Source organism: Nipponia nippon, unplaced genomic scaffold (assembly GCF_047370975.1).
Source record: "Nipponia nippon isolate SJK-2023a ecotype South Korea unplaced genomic scaffold, ASM4737097v1 scaffold_10, whole genome shotgun sequence".
NCBI lineage: Eukaryota > Metazoa > Chordata > Aves > Pelecaniformes > Threskiornithidae > Nipponia > Nipponia nippon.
Window position 1 is genome coordinate 2193866 of NW_028262291.1, and position 19224 is coordinate 2213089.

Genomic DNA, 19224 nt, shown 5'->3' on the forward strand with positions numbered 1-19224 from the left:
CGGGGCGGGGGGCGAAGCCCCTCTGAGGGCAGGGGTCTGTACCCCCCTCCCCAGAGCGAGCCAGGCGGGTTGTGCGGTCACACAGAGTTTAATGCCAGCCCTGGGAGTGCCAGGCACAGAAAGGGCGAGGGGAGCTGGTGAGCCCAGATCCAGAAGGTGATGGTGCCGGGACTCCCAGTAATACCAATGGAACTGGCCAAACTGGGAGAGGGGAGCCCTTCGGACAGCGAGCACGGGTTGCTGGTACCTGAGAGGGCAGCGCTGCTGGTTTGTCCTCCGTCTTCTGCACCTGGAGGAGAATCAAAACGGAGCCATGACGCGAGTCGCTGCCCATCCGGGTGCCCGCAAGGCCGGCACGGAGCGGGCAGTGCCACTTGCCCCGTCCCTGGGGTAACACGAGGGAGGGAGGAAGGGAGGGAGGTGGTGGCCAGCAGCGCCGGAGAGCCGGGGATGAAGGTGTCCCCAGGCTGGCAGGGGCTTGGCTGGAGCGTGTCATCACTGGTTGGTCTGGGTGGGGGGCGTACTGGGACCATGGGTGCGGGCAGCAGGCGTCCCTGTGCCCACGCGTGTCCTTACCCACGCGCACGAGTACATCCTCCGCTTGTGGCACTGCCACTCCACCGTCCCCGCCTGCATGTGCCACGCGTCACCGCGAGCGTCCGGTGGGCACTGCTGCCCGCCCGCGATGCTGCCGAGGGGGCGGTGGGCTCCGCGCCTGCGGGCCCACGAGCCCGGCGAGCCGCTGCCTCGTCCCACGCAGACCCCTTGGCCGTGACGTGCCACGGCACCTCGCGGGAGCCGCAGTCCTGTCCGGGACTGAGCGGGTGGCAGGGACTTGCTTCTGGACCACAGCGGCATCGCGAAGTTGCAGGTGGGATTTTTCCTCTTCTCCGCGTCTGTGGGGAGGAAGGAAGAGGGCTGATTTCGCTGCTCTCCTCTCCCGCGCCTGGCCCGTGCCACCCTGGCAGGCACCAACGCACCCCAGGGCTCCGGAGAAAAGGGATGGGTGGACGCTAGCGAAGCCGCCCGTTTCGAGGTAACCGCGCCGGGAGTCCCGTATAAAGCTGAGGTTACCTAGGTAGTAATAGCAAAAACATCGAATTTGGGTACGGATGAAACAAAACTGGGACCCGTGGAGAAATAGTAATTAGGAGCGGGCTGTTTGGGTGGAGAAAGGAAGGTGGAAGGGTAGCAAAAAGGGCCCAGAAATGGAAAAAAAATGGAGAATAGTGTATAAAATTAGGTAAAGGTCGGCACAGGGGGGGATCTTCTGATATTAGGGGTGCAGACTGTAGTGCTGTCGCCCTGCAGAGCCAGGTCTGGCAGGCGCAGCCCCCCCTAAGCCCTGACGGGACCTTCCCCCCCAGGCAGCGGGGAGGGAAGAGCGACAGCTGTCATTCAACAGCCGTCCTGTGGGACTCCTAAGATTAAAAGCCATAATTAGTAGCTTTGCTGTGTGCAGAATCATTTAATCATAAATTAATAATAGGATGTGTTTGTTAATTATTTAGGTTATTGATTACTTAATTTATTAGCTGTCTTTCTTGCTTAATCAATAAAATGAACCGGTGCTATCCCAAGCCTGCAATGGAGTGGCGGTGAGCCGGAGCCGGCAGTAGCCCAGGCCGAGTCCTGGGAGGGGGGCAGGCGGGATGGGGTGGGCGCCCACTCTGCAGGGATGGTGCCCTCCCGGCCCATCCGGCAGCAGCTCCCACAGAAATCTGCTGGGACACCGCGTGCTGGAGGCCAGGACCCGTGTTCGTGGCAGGGAGAACGAGGGAGGTTTCCAGCCTACTCGGGGTGGCAGAGGGTCTGGAGAGGGAGGTAGCAAAGCCCACCCGAAGGCGTGGGGGTGGTGATGAAGAAGACACACCCCCCCCCCCCCCCCCCCAAGCCGTGGCAAAGCGAGGAAAGGCTTCAAGAAGAAACGGGGTCTGTCTTATCGCCAAACCCAGGCAGCCCACGGCAGTGCTGCGGCCCCTCGCTCCATCCCGTGGCCTGTGTCTCCCCTCTGTCCCATGTCCCCCATGGGAAGGGGGTGTGAAGAGACTGGTGGCGTTTCCCCCCCTGCCCTGGGGCCCAGGGTGCTGCGGGATGAGCCTGACGGAGCAGTGCAAAGGTCGGGCTGCCGGCCGAGCCCAGCGGTGCAAGGTTCTTGCTCAAATTGGGGTTTTCCTGGTGGGCCGCAAGGCAGCGAGGGCTCTGGCCACGCTCCAGCAGCTCTTGAGGTGCGGAGTCCCAGCATGGTGGGTGCCCCGGGGCTGGGGGGGGGGGGAAGACTCTGGGATGGCTCCCCCCTGCAGAGCAACAGCCTCAGAGCAGGCTGCGGTCCGGGCGCCTTTCCTCAACACCGGCCCTCACGGTCAGAGGCGATGTGCGACCTTCTGGCTCCATGGGGGGCTCCACGTTGGCTCTTCCAGCCTCAAGAGGGTCCCTGAGCTGTGGCTCTGTGCTCTGTAGCTCTGCCCTCCCGGCTGTCAGGCTGGCCAGTGCCAGGCAGCCCCGGCTGCGGCTGTCCTCCCACCCGCCCTCGCCTGTGGGGCAAGGTCATGCACTCAAAGAGCTCGGTGAGGGAGGTGGCGATGCCGAGGGTGCTGCAGGGGCCATAGCGGTAGGGCTGGCGGGTGCCTTCATCCACCCTGCTGAAGTTGTAGGCCCCTGGCCCTACCCCTGCCTCCCGCTGCTGCCCCGGGGGCCTGCCCCTGCCCCGGCCTCCTCCTCCTCATCCTTCCCCGCCGCTACGGCCACAGCGGGCTGCCGGCTCCCTGCCCCGCTTCACTCCTCCGCTGCCGGTGTCCGGGCCTTGTCCCGGTCCCGGTCGCGGCCTAGGCCGCCGGAGCTGAGGCAAGCCTGCGCCCGGCTGCCATAGCAACCAGGACGGCGCCGCGCACGCATGCGCAAAGCCCCGCCCCCGCGCAAGGCATGCTGGGGGCTGTAGTTCCCCGCGCCGCCGCTCCCCCACCGCACAAGATGGCGCCGGAGCATGGCGCTGCCCCGCGGTGCCGGGTCCCGCCGTGCCCGGCAACAGGGAGGGCTGCGAGGCACCGGTACCCCCGCCCCGGGCTGGCCCGGGCCCGGGGGCAGGAGGTTACAGACAACTCCCCCTCCCCGCGCCCTGCGAGAGGCCCTAGAAGCTACGCCAGTTCACTCTGGCCCCTACTGATGGCAATCAGCGCACCGGCTGATGCCCCCAGCTGGGCAGGGCCTCGCAGGAAGCCCCACGCTTGTCCCCACCGTCCCCGGGCAGGCACCCACGCCGGGGCAGCCGTTTCCACTCTTTATTCTCAGTGCTGGCGCAGTGAGGGGCGGCAGCGGGGCCCTGGGGGGGGGGGGGGGATGAGGTAGGGCCCCAAAGTGCAGGCAGCGTGTGGTGGCGGTGGGGCGTGCCGGCGCCCTGGCCACGCCTCCAGCAGGCCTGGGCTCCGCCCCTTCCCCATGGTGCCATGGCAACAGGGGGTGCTCTGCCCCATACCCCCCCCCACGGGTTAAGGGGTGGGGGGCGGGGGGAGGGGGGCGGGGGGCGGGGCCAGAGGTAGGGGTGGGGCAGGGGGCGGGGCCAGGAGTGGGGGTGGGTGGGGTGTGGCCATCCGTGGGGGCGTGGTCATCCGTGGGAGCGTGGTCACAGGCGGGCAGGGGGCCACCGTCCATGCTGGCCTGGCGGACCACCCGGCGGGGGCGGGAGGAGGGCCGGGACCCCAGCGGGGCACCCCCCGTCCCCCCCGGTGCCTCCACGGCCTCGAACACCTGTGGAGGGGGGACGGGAGGGGCTCAGCCAGCGCCGCCGCCCCGCGGCCCCGCTCCATCCCCCCGACCCCTGCCCCACGCTCACCTCCCCGGCCAGGGGCTCGCCGGGTGGCTCGGGGGGCTCGGGGGACTCCAGCTGGCTGATGCTCCGCATGACGGCGCAGAGGGAGATGCGGGGGCGGCGGGTGGCCCCCAACAGCCCCGGGCTGCTGGCCTCCTCCAGGGGCTGCGGGGAGGGGGCCGGGGCCGGGCCAGCTGCGTCCCCCCGGGTGGCCTCTGGGCCCTCCTGGGCCCGCTCCGCCGCCTTGGGCTCCCACAGTTGGCTGTGCCGGCTGCCACACACCCGCCGTCAGCGGCTGGCCACGCCCTGGCCACGCCCCACGCGGGGAGCCACGCCCCTTCTCAGTCAGGGCGGGGCTCCCACAGGCTCCGCCTCCCCAGCCATCGCATCAAAGGGTGGGGGCACCCGTCTCCACCAAAGCCCACCCTGCCCACCAGGGCGTGGCCATAGGCACCCCACCCACCCTGTGCAAGGTGGGCGTGGCCAGGGTAAACCCCACCCATCACTTGCAAGGGGTGTGGCCAGGTCAGGCTCCACCCACCATGCCCAATGGGTGTGGCCAGGGCAGGCTCCACCCATCATATGCAAGTGGCGTGGCCATTACAGGCTCCTCCCACCATGTCAGATGGGCGTGGCCACAGCAGGCCCCACCCAAGAGGTCACATCAAAACAGACCCTGTCCGAGGGGGCGTGGTCACCCCCACCCCCACCCACTGGGCGTGTCCCTCCCCGCCCCTTGCCCCGCCCACCTGGCGTGCAGGATGCCCTGGTAGAAGTCGAGCTGGCGCATGAAGCCGGGGTTGGGCAGGACGCCGGGGCGGCAGTGCCGGACGTGCCGCAGCGCCCGCTCCAGGGGCCACCCGAACTCCTTCATGGCGTAGGCCAGCACCGTGGCCGCCGAGCGGCTCAGCCCCATGCGGCAGTGCACCAGCGCCCGGCCCCCGCCGGCCCTGCGGCACCCACCTGCGCTGCCACCGAGCTCCTGGGGCTCCCCGTGTGTCCCCAGCTGCCCCGCTGTCCCCGGGGACCCTGTGCCCCAGGGCTCCCCGTGTCCCCAAGGACCCCATGTCCCCAGGGCTCCCCGTGTCCCCAGGGCTCCCCGTGTCCCCAGGGATCGCCATGTCCCCAAGGACCCCATGTTCCCAGGGCTCCCCGTGTCCCCAGGGCTCCCCATGTCCCCAGGGACCCCATGTTCCCAGGGCTCACCGTGTCCTCAGGGCTCCCTGTGTCCCCAAGGACCCCATGCCCCAGGGCTCCCCGTGTCCTCAGGGCTCCCCATGTCCCCAGGGCTCCCAGTGCCCCAATGCCCCCCAGCACCATCAAGACGCACCCCCGTACCCCCCTGCCTCCCCAGCTACCCCCACCCATGTCCCCCCCCCCAGCCTGCCCCTGGCTCCAGCCCCTGCCCCTCCGTGCCCCCCACACCCTGTGTCCCCCTCGTGTCCCCGCGATGGCCCCTGCCCCGCCATGTCCCTGTGCCCTGAGGCTGCCCTGGCCCCACTGACCGGACACGGGAGAGGAAGAGGAAGGTGTCGTTCCAGTGGGGTAGGAGCTGGGCCGTCTCCTCGTCGTACACCCGCACGTTCATGTAGGTGAACAGTGCCGGGAAGAAGTTGTCGATCTCCCGCGCCACGTTCAGGATGTGGGTGATCCTGCGGTGCCACGGGCAGGGGGCACAGCCGGCACGCAGGGTTGGGGCTCTGCCCGCGCTCTATGGGGTGCCCCATGTCCACCCCACCGCGGTGCCACAGCCCCGCTGCACCCACCCTGCTGAGTGTCCCGCGATGACCCCAGGCCCACCCTGCTGGGTGCCCTACGAAGACCCCATGCCCACCCCAACGGGTGTCCCACGATGACCCCATGCCCACCCCATCAGTGTCCCCTGATGACCCCAGGCCCACCCCACCACGCCATCTCATGGTGACCTCGTGCCCACCCCACCGTGACACCCCATAGTGGCCTCGTGCCACCCCATGATGGCCCTATGCCCACTCCACCATGACACCTCATGATGATCCCATACCCGTCCTGCTGGGGCACCACATGATGACCATGTGCCCACCCCACCATGACACCTCAGATGACCCCATGCCCACCCCACCATGCCACCCCATGATGGCCCCGTGCCACCCCGCTGTGCCACCCCAGATGACGCCATGCCCGCCCCACCGTGCCACCCCAGATGACCCCGTGCCACTCCACGCTCACCGGTTCTGCTGCAGCTCCTCCAGGTTGGCCGCGTTCCACTCGGAGCCCTGCGCGGTGGCAGCGGTGAGGGTTGGGGACAGCCATGCCCGCCCTGCCCGCCCTGCCCGCCCCGCTGCCCACCAGGTAGAGGTGCGGGAAGATGCGGGAGGGCCGGTCCATTTGCGCCAGCACCAGCAGCATCTCGTTGTCGATGAAGTCCTTGTGCTGGGCCAGGCTGTGCCCCGTGCGCCGCTCCAGCTCCTCCCGCACCTGGGCATGGCCACGGGGTGAGGGCTGGCCCCGTGCCTGCCCGCCCCTGCCTGCTCCTGCCTGCGAGCCAGGCCCTCGGCCCGCCGGGACCCCCGCCTGGTGGCACCCACCTCCTTGGAGGTGACGCTCTCCAGGTCAGCGCTGGCCATCACGTCCCGCAGCAGCGCCCGCACCGCCTGCTCCGACAGCTCCGGTGCCGCCGGCCTGGCACCCGCGTCACCGTATCACCCGCCCTGCCCAAGGCTCTGCCCCGCCCAGACCCCGCCTCCTCTGCTCCCAAGCCCCGCCCCCCATGGCCCTCCCCAGACTGGAAGCTCCACCCAGTTGCTTTAAGCTCCACCCCTCAGCCAATCCCTGCCCTGCCCTTAGCCACACCCTGAACCCAGACCCCGCCCCTCACACAAGCCCCTCCTTCCTATACAGCACCCTGCCCTCACACCCTCACCCCATTGCCCCACCCCTTTACCACATGCCCCGCCCTCCTGCCCCACCCTGAGGCTCCCCAGCCCAGGAGCAGTGCTGATTGGCCAGCGGGCCGCAGGGTGGGGCAGGAGGGGCGGGGCATACCGGAGGGACGGGGGCGAGGCAGGACGGACGGACTCAAGGTCGGCCATGGCCAGCCACTCGTTGAGGCAGCTCTGCTCCGAGGCCAGCGCCGCCGCGTAGCCGCGGGCCCAGGCCAGCGCCGGGCCCCCGGGGATGTGCCCACCGCGGGACGCCTCCTCGCAGGCGCGGTGCAGCTCCTGCAGCACGGCCCTGCCGCACCACACCTGCCACCACCGCACCCACCAAACCCTCCCCGCGCCTCCCTGCCCGTGGCTGTGCCCAGGTGCCCGCCGTGGTGCCCGTGCGTCCGTGGCCTGGCTGTGCCCACAGTGGTGCCCACGTCCCCCGTGCCCATGGCGGTGCCCACGTCCCCCGTGCCCATGGTGGTGCCCACGTCCCCTGTGCCCACGGTGGTGCCCACGTCCCCTGTGTCCATGGCGGTGCCCACGTCCCCCGTGCCCACGGCGATGCCCGTGTACCCCGTGCCCACGGCGATGCCCGTGTCCCCCGTGCCCACGGTTGTGCCCACATCCTCCATGCTCATGGTGGTACCCACGTCCCCTGTGTCCACGGCAGTGCCCATGGCAGTGCCCACGTCCCCCATGCCCACAGCAGTGCCCACGTCCTCCATGCCCACAGTGGTGCCCACGTCCCCTGTGCCCACAGTTGTGCCCACGTCCCCCGTGCCCACGGTAGTATCCACATCCCCTGTGCCCACAGCAGTGCCCACGTCCCCCAGGCCCACAGTTGTGCCCACGTCCCCCATGCCCACGGCGGTGCCCACGTCCCCCAGGCCCACAGTTGTGCCCACGTCCCCCATGCCCACGGCGGTGCCCACGTCCCCCAGGCCCACGGACACACACAGGACTCGCTCACCACATGGTCTGGACAGAGATGGGCTTGAAGATGCGGGTCTCTCCCCCAGACGTCACGCTGAACCCCCTGGGCACCGCGGGGAGACGTGTGCGTCGGGATGCGCACCCTGGCCCTGCCCCTCCCCACAGGCCCCACCCAATACTGTGAGCCCCACCCTCATAAGCCCCTCCCCTTCCCAGAAGCCCCGCCTACCCCTTACCCATCACCGTCGAGGAAGACCTGGGTGTCGCTCCAGAGGGGCAGCACCATGCCCAGGGTGCAGCGGGAGGCCCTGGGATGGGCAGAGGTCAGGGGGTGCGGCCAACCCCCCCGTGTCCCCCCCTCCACGCCCTGCTCACCCCTCGTGGGCGAAGTCCACCCCCAGCAGCACCGTCTGCCCCTCGGCTCCCACCTCCTCGGGCCGCACCACCAGCAGGTACCGCGCCCGCCGCGGCCGCGCCGACTCCAGCCGCACCGCCTGGGGGTGAAGGGGGGCATGAGGGGTGCCCCCTGCACCCCCCGGGACAGCACTGGGGGATCTGCCCCCCCCAGTGTCCCCAGTGCCCAAGGAGGAGCATCAAGCACACTGGGGTGCAGGCTGGGCTGTATCCCATCCCCATCCCATTCCATTCCCGTCCCCATCCCATTCTATCTTGTCCCCATCCTGTCCTCATCCCATCCTGTCCTGTTTCCATCCCCATCCTGTCCCCATCCCCATCCTGTCCCTATCCATATCCCGTCCCCGTCCCCATCCCCATCTTGTCCCCATCCTTATCCCATCCCATCCTGTCCCATCCCATCCTGTCCTGTCCCATCCTGTCCCCATCCATATCCCATTCCCATACCCTTCCTGTCCCCATCCCTATCCTGACACCATCCCCATCCCATCCCTGTCCCACCCCATCCCCATCCTGTCCCCATCCATATCCCATCCCCATCCCATTCCATCTCTTTCACTGTCCCCATCTCATCCCCACCCCGTCACCGTCGCCATCCCTCTTCCTGTTACCACCCCATCCCTCTCCCTGCTACTAGCCCTATCCCATCCCCTCCCCGTCCCCATCCCGGTCCCCGTCCCCGGTCCCTGGGGGTGGCCGTGCCCTACCAGCCGGATGGCGTCCTGGGGACGCAGCAGCTGCATCATGAGCTGCAGGTGCTGCTCCTGCCGCCCCGGGGCCTGGCCGGGGGCCGCAGCCGGGGGGGGCTCGGCCGCCAGTGGCTCCTCCGCGGGCAGCAGCAGGGCGGCCCCCTTGACCATGACAAAGCTCTGCCTGGGGGGGGACAGGGGGGTCCTGAGTGGGACGTGGGGCCCAGCCCGCAGCAGGACCCAGCCCTCGTGGCCAGGGTACCCCCAAATCGCTCCCCTAAGGGGGTGACGCTGGGGGACCACGGGGGGAGGAGGTGCTCCTCAGGGTGTAGCTGTGTCCCGTCCCCCCCCTCAGTCACCCGTGCGTCCCTCCCAGTCACCCGTGTCCCCCATCCCGTGGCTTCGGAGCCCCTTCTCACCGCCGCTGCAGCTGGCCGCGCCTGGGCGCATCTTCCTCCTGCAAAGCACCGAGGGGGTCGCAGTGTCCCCGGGGGGGGAGCACGGCCCCGGGACATGGACCGTCCCCGGGGGGCCCCGGTAAGGACCCCCGGCACTTCCCGCCTGGGCACCGCGGGCTGGGGACACCCTGCCAACCCCCCCCCCGCCAGCAGCGTGGGGCAGTGGCAGGGTCCCCCGTGGGGGAGCGCGGGGGTCCTGGGAGGGGTCCCACTGGGGAGGGGGGTCCCGCTGGGGAGGGAGGGTCCCACTGGGGAGGGGGGAGTCCCACTGAGGGGGGGGGATCCCACTGGGGAGGGGGGAGGTCCACTGGGGAGGGGGGTCCCGCTGGGGAGGCGGGGGTCCCGCTGGGGAGGGGGGGCTCCACTGGGGAGGCAGATCCCTGGGGATCAGCCCTGGGATGCCGGGGACATCCTGTCCCCCTGTCCCCCGCCCCGGCAAGGGGGAAGTGCTCGCAGGGAGGCCCCGGGCTGGGCACCCAGATAAGGCCCAGTGGTTACCGGAGGGGGGGGCAGGGGCACTGGGAGCCACTGGGACAGTGAAGGTACTGGGAGCACTGGTACAGTGGGAGCAACTGGTGACAACCGCTCCCCCCCCCCCCCTACTACGGGGCAACCCCCAGCCGGCACCAGAGGAGCCCCCAGCGCGTACTGGGCTCCCAGTAACTTCCCACTGGGAGCAGCCGGGGCAGCCGCGCTTCCCACCGGAGCTCCCGGTCGAGCCGGGACCTCCCCTCCCCCGCCGCCGCCGCCGGCAGCCTCTCCCCGTCCCGGCAGCACCGGGCCGGTCCCGCCGAGCCTCCAGCACCGCCGCCGGGGCTCCCGGGCCCCGCTGCCCGCTGCCCGCGGCCGTCCCGCCCCGCACTCACCGCCGGGCCGCCGGCCCGCCGCAGGGTGACCAGCGCCATGCCCCGCCGCGCCGCGCCGCACCAGGAAGCGCCGCCGCCGCCGCCGCCGCCCCGCCCGGCCGGGAGCGGGCACGGGAACGGGCACGGCACGGCCTGCACCGGGACAGGATCCCCCCCCCCCGCCCCGCCCCGCCACCACCGGAGCGGGACCCACCCCCCCCCCCCCCGGCACCTCCCCGAGGCCCCCGGTGGCCGGGAGCCTTTCCCCGGGACCCCCCAGCCCTGCGGGTCCGGGATCCACCCGGGGCCCCCCCCCCATCCCCGGAGCCCCTCACCGCGTCCCTTGGCCGTGTCCGCCGTGGGTGCCGGCCCCCCACGACCCCCCTGTGTGCCCGGGAACCCTCACCCCCACCCCAGGAGCGGGGTGCACCCCATCCCGCCCCCGACCGGACCCCACGTTGTCCTGGGACCCCCCCCACGCCCCTCGTCACCCCGTGGGTCCCCAGCCAAGCACGCCCTCCCTGGGTGGGGGGGTCTCCCCCCAAAAATATAAATGCAATAAACGAAGCCCGGGGCAGGGAACGGGGGCACAGGGCCAGATTTGGGGTGGCGGGGGGTCGAAGGGGAGGAATCCCCCCCCGGGGGTCCCAGCAGGGCCACCCACATGCTTGCTGGCCCTGCCCCTTCACCTGGGCCACACCCTTCCTGCAGGCTCCACCCCTTTTCCCCGGGCTCCACCCCCCCTGGGGCTATCCCACCCGTCACCCTGCCAGGCACGGTCTGCACACATCCGTATATATATATATATATATGTATATGTATACGTATATACATCTGAGGCGCCCCCCCGGCCCCCCCACTGCCACCAAGGGACGAGGCCTGGGGGTCCCCGCCCGGCCCCCCAAGGTGGGGTGCCTTTAAAGAGGGGTCAGCCGCGTCCCGCGGGGACCCCCGGGCCCGTCCTGCCCGCCACAGGGCCAACGTACAACACCGAAGAGGAGGGGGGGTCCCTAGGGTGGGGGTCCTGGGGATGACAGGGGTGTCCCTGGGGTGGGGGGTCCCCAGATCAGGGTCCCTTAGGCTGAGGGTCGAGCCTGGCGGGAGGGGATCCCTGGATTGGGGGACCTGGGAGTAGGAGGATCCCTGGATCAGTTCCCCCCGTGCGGGGGCTGTGCCCACATCAGGGGGGTGCCTGGCACGGGGGTGCCACCCCGGCACCGGCCGGTCCCCAGGCAGGGCCGTGCCTGAGTTGGGGTGTCCTGGTGCGGGACGGTGCCCACGCCGGGCTGTCCCCGCGTGAGGCCGTGCCTGGCCGCCCCCGCGCGAGGCGATGCCGGCGGGACGTCCCTGTCCCCGCGTGAGGTGTCCCCACGCGGGACGTCCCTGTCCCCATCCGGAGCATCCCGCCGCTACTTCTCGGTGAGGGAGAGGCGCAGGATGCGCTGGAGCTCCTCGTCCTCCTCGCGCCGGCGCCGCTCCCGCTCCTCCTGCTCCCGCTCCGAGAGCGCCATGGCCAGCCGCAGCTGCTCTGCGAAGCTGCCGTAGCCGGGGGGCACCGGGGGGCTGCCACCGCCTGCCCCGGGGGGGGTCCCGGCCGCAGGGGGCTCGGCGCTGGGGCCGGCCTGCAGCAGCATGCTCTCCTGCAGGGCCCTGTGGGGAGAGCTGCTGTGGCCACGCCCCCCGGTGGAGGCCACGCCTATAATTGGAGGCCACGCCCACAGTGCCCCACCCCAGTTGGCCACGCCCCCTTCACACCTCCACCGCGGGGCTGGAGAGCCGCACCCCTCTCTGCATGCCCCACCCCTCTCTGCATGACCTACCCCTCTGCTAGCCACACCCACACCTGTGGTTAGCCCCACCCCTCTGCTAGCCACACCCACACCTGCGGTTAGCCCCACCCCTCTGCTAGCCACACCCACACCTGCGGTTAGCCCCACCCCTCTGCTAGCCACACCCACACCTGCAGTTAGCCCCACCCCTCTGCTAGCCACACCCACACCTGCGGTTAGCCCCGCCCATGTTGGCCACACCCTCCAGGGAGCAGGAAGCCCCTCCCCTCTGGGCCACACCCCCAGGGCCTCGCAGCTCCTGCCCCGCCCTGACGCAGCGAAGGTGCTGCCGCTCCTGCCTCGGCCCCGCCCACCCCATCGGGTGGGCGTGGCACGCTGATGCCCCGCCCTGTGGGTGTGGCAGGTCGATGTCCCGCCCATGTGGGCGGTGCCTCACCGCTCCAGCTGGAGGTCCTCGTCGTAGGGGGGCGGGTCCGTGCCGGGGCGGGTGTTGGTCAGTGCCTCCCAGATGGTCACCTGCGGGGTGGGGCGGGGCTGAGGGGCGTGGCCAAGCCGAGGTGGGCGTGGCCGAGCCGGGAGGGCGTGGCCTGGCCCACCATGGCAGGGCGGGGGTCCCACCTGGTCGGTCTCGGTGCCGGCGTCGAGCAGGCTCTGCTGGATGGCGAACTGCAGCAGGTCGTCGTCCTCGTCCCGCAGGGGCTCGCTGCGCCCCGCGCCCAGCACCGTGTACCCCGCCGGCACCTCGAACACCCCCGCCTCCACCTCGCACGGGAAGGGCCAGCCTGCCGCGCCACCCACCCACGGGGTGCTGTGAGCACCCCGCGGCGTCCCACCGCACCCCACGGCACCCCACGGCATCCCACAGCACCCTGTGGCGTCCCACCGTGCCCCATGGCACCCCATGGCATCCCACAGCACCCTCCTTCCATGGCACCCCGTGGCATCCCACGGCACCCCTCAGCACCGCATGGCACCCCTCAGCACCCCGTGGTGTCCCACGGCACCCCTCAGCACCCCACGGCACCCCTCAGCACCCCGCGGTGTCCCACAGCACCCCTCAGCACCCCACGGCACCCCTCAGCACCCCGTGGTGTCCCACGGCACCCCTCAGCACCCCATGGCACCCCTCAGCACCCCACGGTGTCCCACGGCACCCCTCAGCACCCCATGGCACCCCTCAGCACCCCGTGGTGTCCCACGGCACCCCTCAGCACCCCATGGCACCCCTCAGCACCCCGCGGTGTCCCATGGCACCCCATGGCTTCCCACAGCACCCCGCGGTGTCCCACAGCACCCTGCGGTGTCCCACAGCATCCCACAGCACCCCATGGCATGCCACAGCACCCCACGGTGTCCCACGGCACCCCTCGGCACCCCATGGCATCGCACAGCACCCTGCAGCATCCCACGGCATGCCATGGCATCCCATCGCATCCCACCGCATCCCACAGCACCCTGCGCCTACAGCACCCCATGGTGTCCCATGGCATCGCTTGGCACCGCACGGCACCCCACAGCACCCCTCGGCACCCTGTGGTGTCCCGTGGTATCCCACAGAACCCCACAGCACCCATGGCACCCTGCAGTATCCTACAGCACCCTGCAGCATCCCACGGTGTCCCACACCCACGGCACTCCGTGACCACGGGTGCCCCGTGCCACCGAGCCCCCCCCAGCACCCTGCACCCCCAGCCCACGGCCACGCCACCCTGTGTCCACAGAGGGCCCACGGGCCCTGGCACCCCCCGTCCCTGGCACCCCCCACCCCGTGCCCACGGGTGGCCTGGTGGTACCCAGCACCCCCAGCCCCGCGACCCGGCAGCACCCAGGGACCCCCTGTCGGTGCCCAGCACCCTGCACCCACAGACACCAGCCCTAGGATGACCCCCACCCCCCGGAGACCCCCAGGCCCGCCCCCAGCCTCACCTCGGGGGCCGGGGGGCTGGGTGCCGGGTGGGTGGGGGCCGGGGGGCTGGGGGGGGGCGCACACCCGGACGGAGCCCAGCGGCTGGTCGCACCCGCAGAGGTTGCTGAAGGTGATGCGGGCGTTGAGCACGTGGAAGAGGGGGATCTCTGGGGGGGACAGGGGTCAGTGGCCCCGCCCCGGAATAAGCCCCGCCCCTGCCCCACCCTGCCCCGCCGGCCCCGCCCTCACCGATCTTGACGGGGAAGCCGGGGGGCAGCTTGAGGGTGATGAAGTCGCGCAGCTTGGCGAAGTGGGCGTTGGAGATGGCCATGAGGTCGATGATGGGCGTCACCTGCTCCGCCAGCGACAGCGGGTGCTGCTCGCACAGCCACAGCGTCGCCTTGAACCTGCCCGGGCACCGGCGTCGGCGTGGGCACCCCACCAGTGCCACGTCCCCTGGGACCCCCTCACCGCCCCCATGGGTCCTGACACCCAGTGCCACGTCCCCTGGGACCCCATCACCACCCCCATGGGTCCTGACACCCGGCGCCACGTCCCCTGGGAGCCCCTCATCACCCCCACGGGTCCTGACACCCGGTGCCACATCCTGGGGGACCATGCCACCACCTCTGTGGGTCCCAACACCCAGTGCCACGTCCCCTGGGACCCCATCACCACCCCCGTGGGTCCCGACACCCGGTGCCACATCCTGGGGGACCATGCCACCACCTCTGTGGGTCCCAACACCCAGTGCCACGTCCCCTGGGACCCCATCACCACCCCCGTGGGTCCCGACACCCGGTGCCACATCCTGGGGGACCATGCCACCACCTCTGTGGGTCCCAACACCCAGTGCCACGTCCCCTGGGACCCCGTCACCGCCCCCGTGGGTCCCGACACCCAGTGCCATGTCCCGGGGGACCATGTCACCACCCCCAGGAGTCCTGCCACCCCAGTGCCACGTCACCGCCCTGCATCAGTTCCCTGCCACCGCGGTGCCACCTCCCTGGGACCCTGCCACCCCGGGGCGGTGGCCTCACCTCTGCACCTTGCTGGACATCTCGATGGGGCGCCCGATGTTACGGGTCTCCAGGTCGAAGTGGGGGTCAAAATACTCCTCGGGGGTGATGGCGGTGGGGTTGGTGGGGCTGGCAGCCTGCAGGATGGGTGCCTGCGTGGCAATGTCACCGTCAGCCCTGCTGCCGGGGTCCCCTGACACTCGGGGGGGTGCACCCCACCCGCGGGGGACCCCCCACCCTGGCGACTCACCCCGTTGTGGGTGCCGTGCTGCTGCGCGATGCCCAGGAAGGAGTGGAAGGGGGTCTTGGAGCCTGGCCGGGGAGAGAGGGGGGGTGCAGGGGTGCAGGGCGGGCGGGGGACACGGCACCCCCGCGTCTGCCCACCCTGTCACGGGTCACACCCCGCACGGGGTCCCACGCCTGACAGGTGACACCCAGCACCCACGGTGTCCCAAACCTGACAGGTCACAACCTGCCATGGGGACCCATGACGTGGGTTGCACCCAGCACCCACGGTGACCCACGCCTGACGGGTCACAGACAGCACCCACGGTGTCCCACACCTGACGGGTGACACCCGGCACCCACGGTGACCCACGCCTGACGAGTGACACCCCACGCCCCGTCCCACGCCTGACACACTCACACCCGGCACCCAGTGCGGCACCCAACGCCCGACACATCTCCCACCCAGGAAGGGGGTGGACCTTGCACTAGGGGGCGGGCCTTGCACCAGGAGGGGGCGTGTCCCCACTGTGGGCGGGCTCCCCGATTGGCCGACGAGGCTGTCACCTTTGCTGCGTGACTTGTCCTGGTCGGAGAGGTGCTCCGTCCTCGTCTTGGTGACCAGCTCCACGTTGCTGGCACTGTAAACCTGCCGGGGGACAGGATCAGTCCCACTGGACCCCGGGAGCGAGGGTCCCCCCGCCCCCATGCCGTGCCCACCTTGGCCTCGTAGCCGCTGACCACCTCCATCTTCTCCGAGCGCCAGCCCCAGATCCCGGACTTGTTCCTGGGGAGGGGGGGGAGGCGTCAGCTCCCCGCGGGGCGAGCTCCTCGCACGCCGCTCGCCCTCTTGCACAAGCGTTTCCTTCCCCTTGGCGCGCGGTTCCCCCGCGCGAGCCCCTTCCCGGTAGGTGCTTCCCCCTCCTCGCCGTGCCGCCGTCTGCCATGTGCCTCCCCCTTTGACCCCTCAGCACCCTCCCGGGGGTGGCAGCCCACCGCTCGAAGGCGATGTTCCTGGTGTCGAGGTGCGTGGAGACGATGGGGGACGTCAACCGCCCGGCTACGTGTTCCTCTGAGGGTTGCATGGCTGCCAGCAGCAGGTCGGGCTCGTGCAGGGCCAGGGCCAGCGTCTCCGTGTAGACCACCTGCTTGTCGTGGTCCACCTCCATCACCACCGCCCCTTCGTCTGCGCACGGGGACGTGGGTCAGCGCCCGCCACGGCTACCCCAGCACCCGCATCGTGCCCCAGCGCCGGGTCAGCGCCTGGCACCCCGTGGCACCCCGACAGCCCCAAGCCTGGGGGTCGCCGCATCTCAGGGGGTACTTGGGGGGCCTCGGGGGTCCCGGTGGGGAACTGGGGGGCCCTGCAGGGGACTGAGGTCCCCAGCGCTGCTGGAGGGGGAACTGGGGTCCCCAGGGGGTCCCTATAGGGGATCTGGGGTCCTTATAGGGGAGCACGTATAGCGCAGGGGGTCTGGGGGGATCGCTGGGGTCACTGGAGGGTCCCTGAGGGGATCTGGGGTCCCAGGGGGTCCCGCAGGAGCTGGAGCTGACCTTCCCCCTTGAAGATGTAACTGCGGCGGCCGCGCTGCCACGTCATGTGCTCGAAGCCCAGCAGCGTGGTGTCAACCCGCAGGCTCTCGCCTCGCTTCCAGACGCGGTAGACGTCGCTGGGGCACACCTTGGAGACCAGCGGCACTGCGGGCGCGCGCGCCCCGTCAGCGGCACGGCGTGGTGGTGGTGGGGGCGACACCCCTCCGCCCCCCGGCCCCGCCGCCCCGCTCACCCCAACTGGTGAACTCCCACTTCATCTCCACGTAGAAGTCGGATGCCTGGAAGAGATGAGAGGGTCACGGAGCAGCCGGGGGGACGTGGGGGGGGGGCTGGAGGAGTGGGGGATCCCTGCTGGGGTCACTGGGGAGAGAGGGAGTCTTGGGGGTAGGGATGGGGGTCCCCACTGGGGTCCTGGGTGGGGATCGGGGGGACCTGGGAGAGCGGGATCTTGGGTGGGGGCCCGGCAGGGAAGGATAAGCAGGGGGTCCCCGTGGAAAGAGCGGGGTCGTGGAGGAAACGGGGGTCCTGGGGAGACTCGGGGGGGTCCAGGGGCTCCCCTCTGCCCCCCAGCCCGGTGGGACCCCAGTGCTGGGGGGCACCCACCCAGCCAGGGCAGGGCCGTACCCGGCGCAGTTTGCTGAGCAGCTCGGGGATGCCGGCGAGCCGCCGCGTCGCCCGCTGGTAGTCGCGATACTGGAGCACCAGTTGCACCATCTCGGGGTCCCCCGTGCTCACCGCCTCCTGCAGCACTGGGGCACGGGGCACCGTCAGCACCCGCACCCCGTGACGGTGCCCCCGCGTCGGCGGCACCGGCGGCGGAGGGTCCCCCCGTGCCCACGTACCCGTCCAGCCGTTGGCGTTCTCCCGGCCCACGTTGGCGTTGTGCCGCAGCAGCACCCGCACCGACTCCAGGTGGCCCAGGGACACGGCCAGCTCCAGCGGGGTCCGGCCGCGGGGGTCTGTCAGCTCCACGTCGTGCTGCGGGGACAGGCAGGGTCACCACCGCCGGCCTGGGGTGCCCCGGGCACCCCACACCCCCCCAGCACCCCCCGGCCCGGCACAGCCCCGGGCCCTGCCCTGGCACCCCGGTGCTGGTCCCCTGTCCCCCATCCCCTGGTCCCTGTCCCCTCGTCCTGCCCCTGTCCCTGATCCCCCTGCCCCAGTTCCCGGCCCCCCAGGCCCAGTGCCCCCCATGCCCGCATCCCCCATGCTCCCAGTCTCCCAGTTCCCCTCTATCTCCAGTGCTCCCAGTCCCTTATGATCCCAGTACCCCTGTCCCAGTGCCACCACTCCCCCTCAGTGCTCCCAGTGCCCTCAATTTCCCAGTCCCCTCTTCTCCCAGTGCCCCAGTACCTCAGAGCCCCCAGTCTCCCTGTACCTCCAGCGCCCGCAGTACCCCAATCCCAGTGCTCCCAGTTGCTTCCAGCCCCCTGGTGCTACAGTCTCCTGGTATCCCAGTGTCCTCAGTCCTCCCAGTGCCCCCAGCCTCTCCCAGTCCTCCCCAGTGCTCCCAGCCTCAACTAGTGCTTCCAGTCCCCTGTGCCCCAGCCTCTCCCAGTGCTCCCAGTCCCCCCCAGCGCTCCCACTCCCCCTGCACCTCCAGCCTTCCCTAGTACTCCCAGTCCCCCCCAGTGCCCCCAGTCCCCCCCAGAACTCCCAGTCACCCCAGTGCTCCCAGTGCCCCCCAGCACTCCCAGTCCCCCCAGTGCTCCCAGTCCCCCCCAGCGCTCCCAGTCCCCTTGCACCTCCAGCCTCCCCTAGCGCTCCCAGTCCCCCCAGTGCCCCCAGTCCCCGCAGCACTCCCAGCCTCCCCTAGTGCTCCCAGTCCCCCCAGTGCCCCCAGTCCCCCCAGCACTCCCAGTCCCCTTGGACCTCCAGCCTTCCCCAGCACTCCCCGTTCCCCCCAGCACTCCCAGTCCCCTTGGACCTCCAGACTTCCCCAGCACTCCCCGTTCCCCCCAGCACTCCCAGTCCCCCCCAGTGCCCCCAGTCCCCCGAGCCCCGGCTCCCCCATTCCCCCCTTGCTCCCGCTGCCCCCGCCCGCCCCCCCCCCCCCCGCAGCTCCCCGTGCCCGGCTCCCCTCTCCCCCCCTCCCCTCCCCGGTTGCCCGGCGGCGGGTGGGGGCTGCCGGTCGCCGTCGCCGGTGGCGGAGCCCACCGTGCCGGAGCGCAGGGCGCTGTCCAGCGCCTGGTGCCGGTTGTGCCAGACGAGCCGGTGTAAGGGGAAGGTGTCGGCGGGCCGGGCCATCCCGCCACCATGTCCCCCCCCGCCGGGGCCGGACGGGCCGCAGCGCCGGGCCTGCCCGCAATGGCTGCGCGCGGGGGCGGCGGCAGCGGCGGCGGCAGCGGCGCAGCGCGGCGGCGCGGGGCGGGGCCGGCACCGGGCGCACGGGGCTCGGGGCACCGGTAGCCGGAACCCGGCACCGGGAACGGAGAGGGGATCCCGCGCCGAGCGGCGGGGAGGAGAAGTGGCGGCGGCTGCGGGGATCCCCGTTACCGCGTGTAGCGGGGGGAGCCCCCTCCCCGGCATCGCCTCCGCGGGACCCCGCGGGGCCACGGGACTCCCCCCAGCCCCGCCGTGGGCGCCCGCCGTCCGGGGGCTCCCTGCGCCGTGCAACCGGGCCTGGGCTTGGCCCCATCCCACCCCACCGCATCCCATCCCATTCCAATCCCACCCC

General features: G+C 71.2%; 2 protein-coding genes across 4 annotated transcripts; both read right to left on the bottom strand.

The window, feature by feature from the left end:
- Positions 1–156: 156 nt before the first annotated feature.
- Positions 157–10216, bottom strand: SSH3 (slingshot protein phosphatase 3). Its single transcript, XM_087742019.1, has 14 exons — positions 10075–10216; positions 9170–9207; positions 8769–8934; positions 8023–8141; positions 7884–7955; positions 7685–7750; positions 6830–7018; positions 6373–6466; positions 6134–6262; positions 6014–6060; positions 5311–5457; positions 4555–4755; positions 3830–4076; positions 157–896 (listed from the first exon to the last, which is right to left on the bottom strand). The coding sequence occupies exons 1-14, from the start codon at positions 10111–10113 to the stop codon at positions 573–575; spliced, it is 1878 nt and encodes a 625-aa protein (XP_087598145.1). The 5' UTR covers positions 10114–10216; the 3' UTR covers positions 157–572.
- A 677-nt stretch (positions 10217–10893) lies between these two features.
- ANKRD13D (ankyrin repeat domain 13D) lies at positions 10894–19174 on the bottom strand. Of its 3 annotated transcripts, none has more exons than XM_087741881.1 (15): positions 18705–19174; positions 17390–17525; positions 17172–17296; positions 16780–16825; positions 16548–16691; positions 15990–16179; positions 15714–15780; positions 15561–15642; positions 15019–15080; positions 14790–14920; positions 13999–14156; positions 13770–13916; positions 12462–12625; positions 12280–12359; positions 10894–11703 (listed from the first exon to the last, which is right to left on the bottom strand). In XM_087741881.1, exons 1-15 carry the CDS (start codon positions 19074–19076, stop codon positions 11463–11465), a joined length of 2145 nt encoding a protein of 714 aa, XP_087598007.1. In that variant the 5' UTR covers positions 19077–19174; the 3' UTR covers positions 10894–11462. The 3 variants fall into 3 exon arrangements, with proteins under 3 accessions (XP_087598007.1, XP_087597999.1, XP_087598013.1); XM_087741873.1 differs by having other exon boundaries at positions 12280–12377; XM_087741887.1 differs by lacking the exon at positions 13770–13916 and having other exon boundaries at positions 12280–12377.
- Positions 19175–19224: the final 50 nt, after the last annotated feature.

Coding starts and splice junctions, on each gene's coding strand:
- SSH3 (XM_087742019.1), bottom strand. CDS start 10,113: ATGGCGCTGGTCACCCTGCGGCGGGCCGGCGGCCCGGCG. Junction 9,208..10,074: donor GGCGGGCCGGCGGCCCGGCG/GTGAGTGCGGGG, acceptor GGTGCTTTGCAG/GAGGAAGATGCGCCCAGGCG. Junction 6,061..6,133: donor TCTTCCCGCACCTCTACCTG/GTGGGCAGCGGG, acceptor GCCACCGCGCAG/GGCTCCGAGTGGAACGCGGC.
- ANKRD13D (XM_087741873.1), bottom strand. CDS start 19,076: ATGCCGGGGAGGGGGCTCCCCCCGCTACACGCGGTAACGGGGATCCCC. Junction 14,921..15,018: donor AGCACGGCACCCACAACGGG/GTGAGTCGCCAG, acceptor ATTGCCACGCAG/GCACCCATCCTGCAGGCTGC. Junction 14,157..14,789: donor ATGTCCAGCAAGGTGCAGAG/GTGAGGCCACCG, acceptor GTGCCCGGGCAG/GTTCAAGGCGACGCTGTGGC.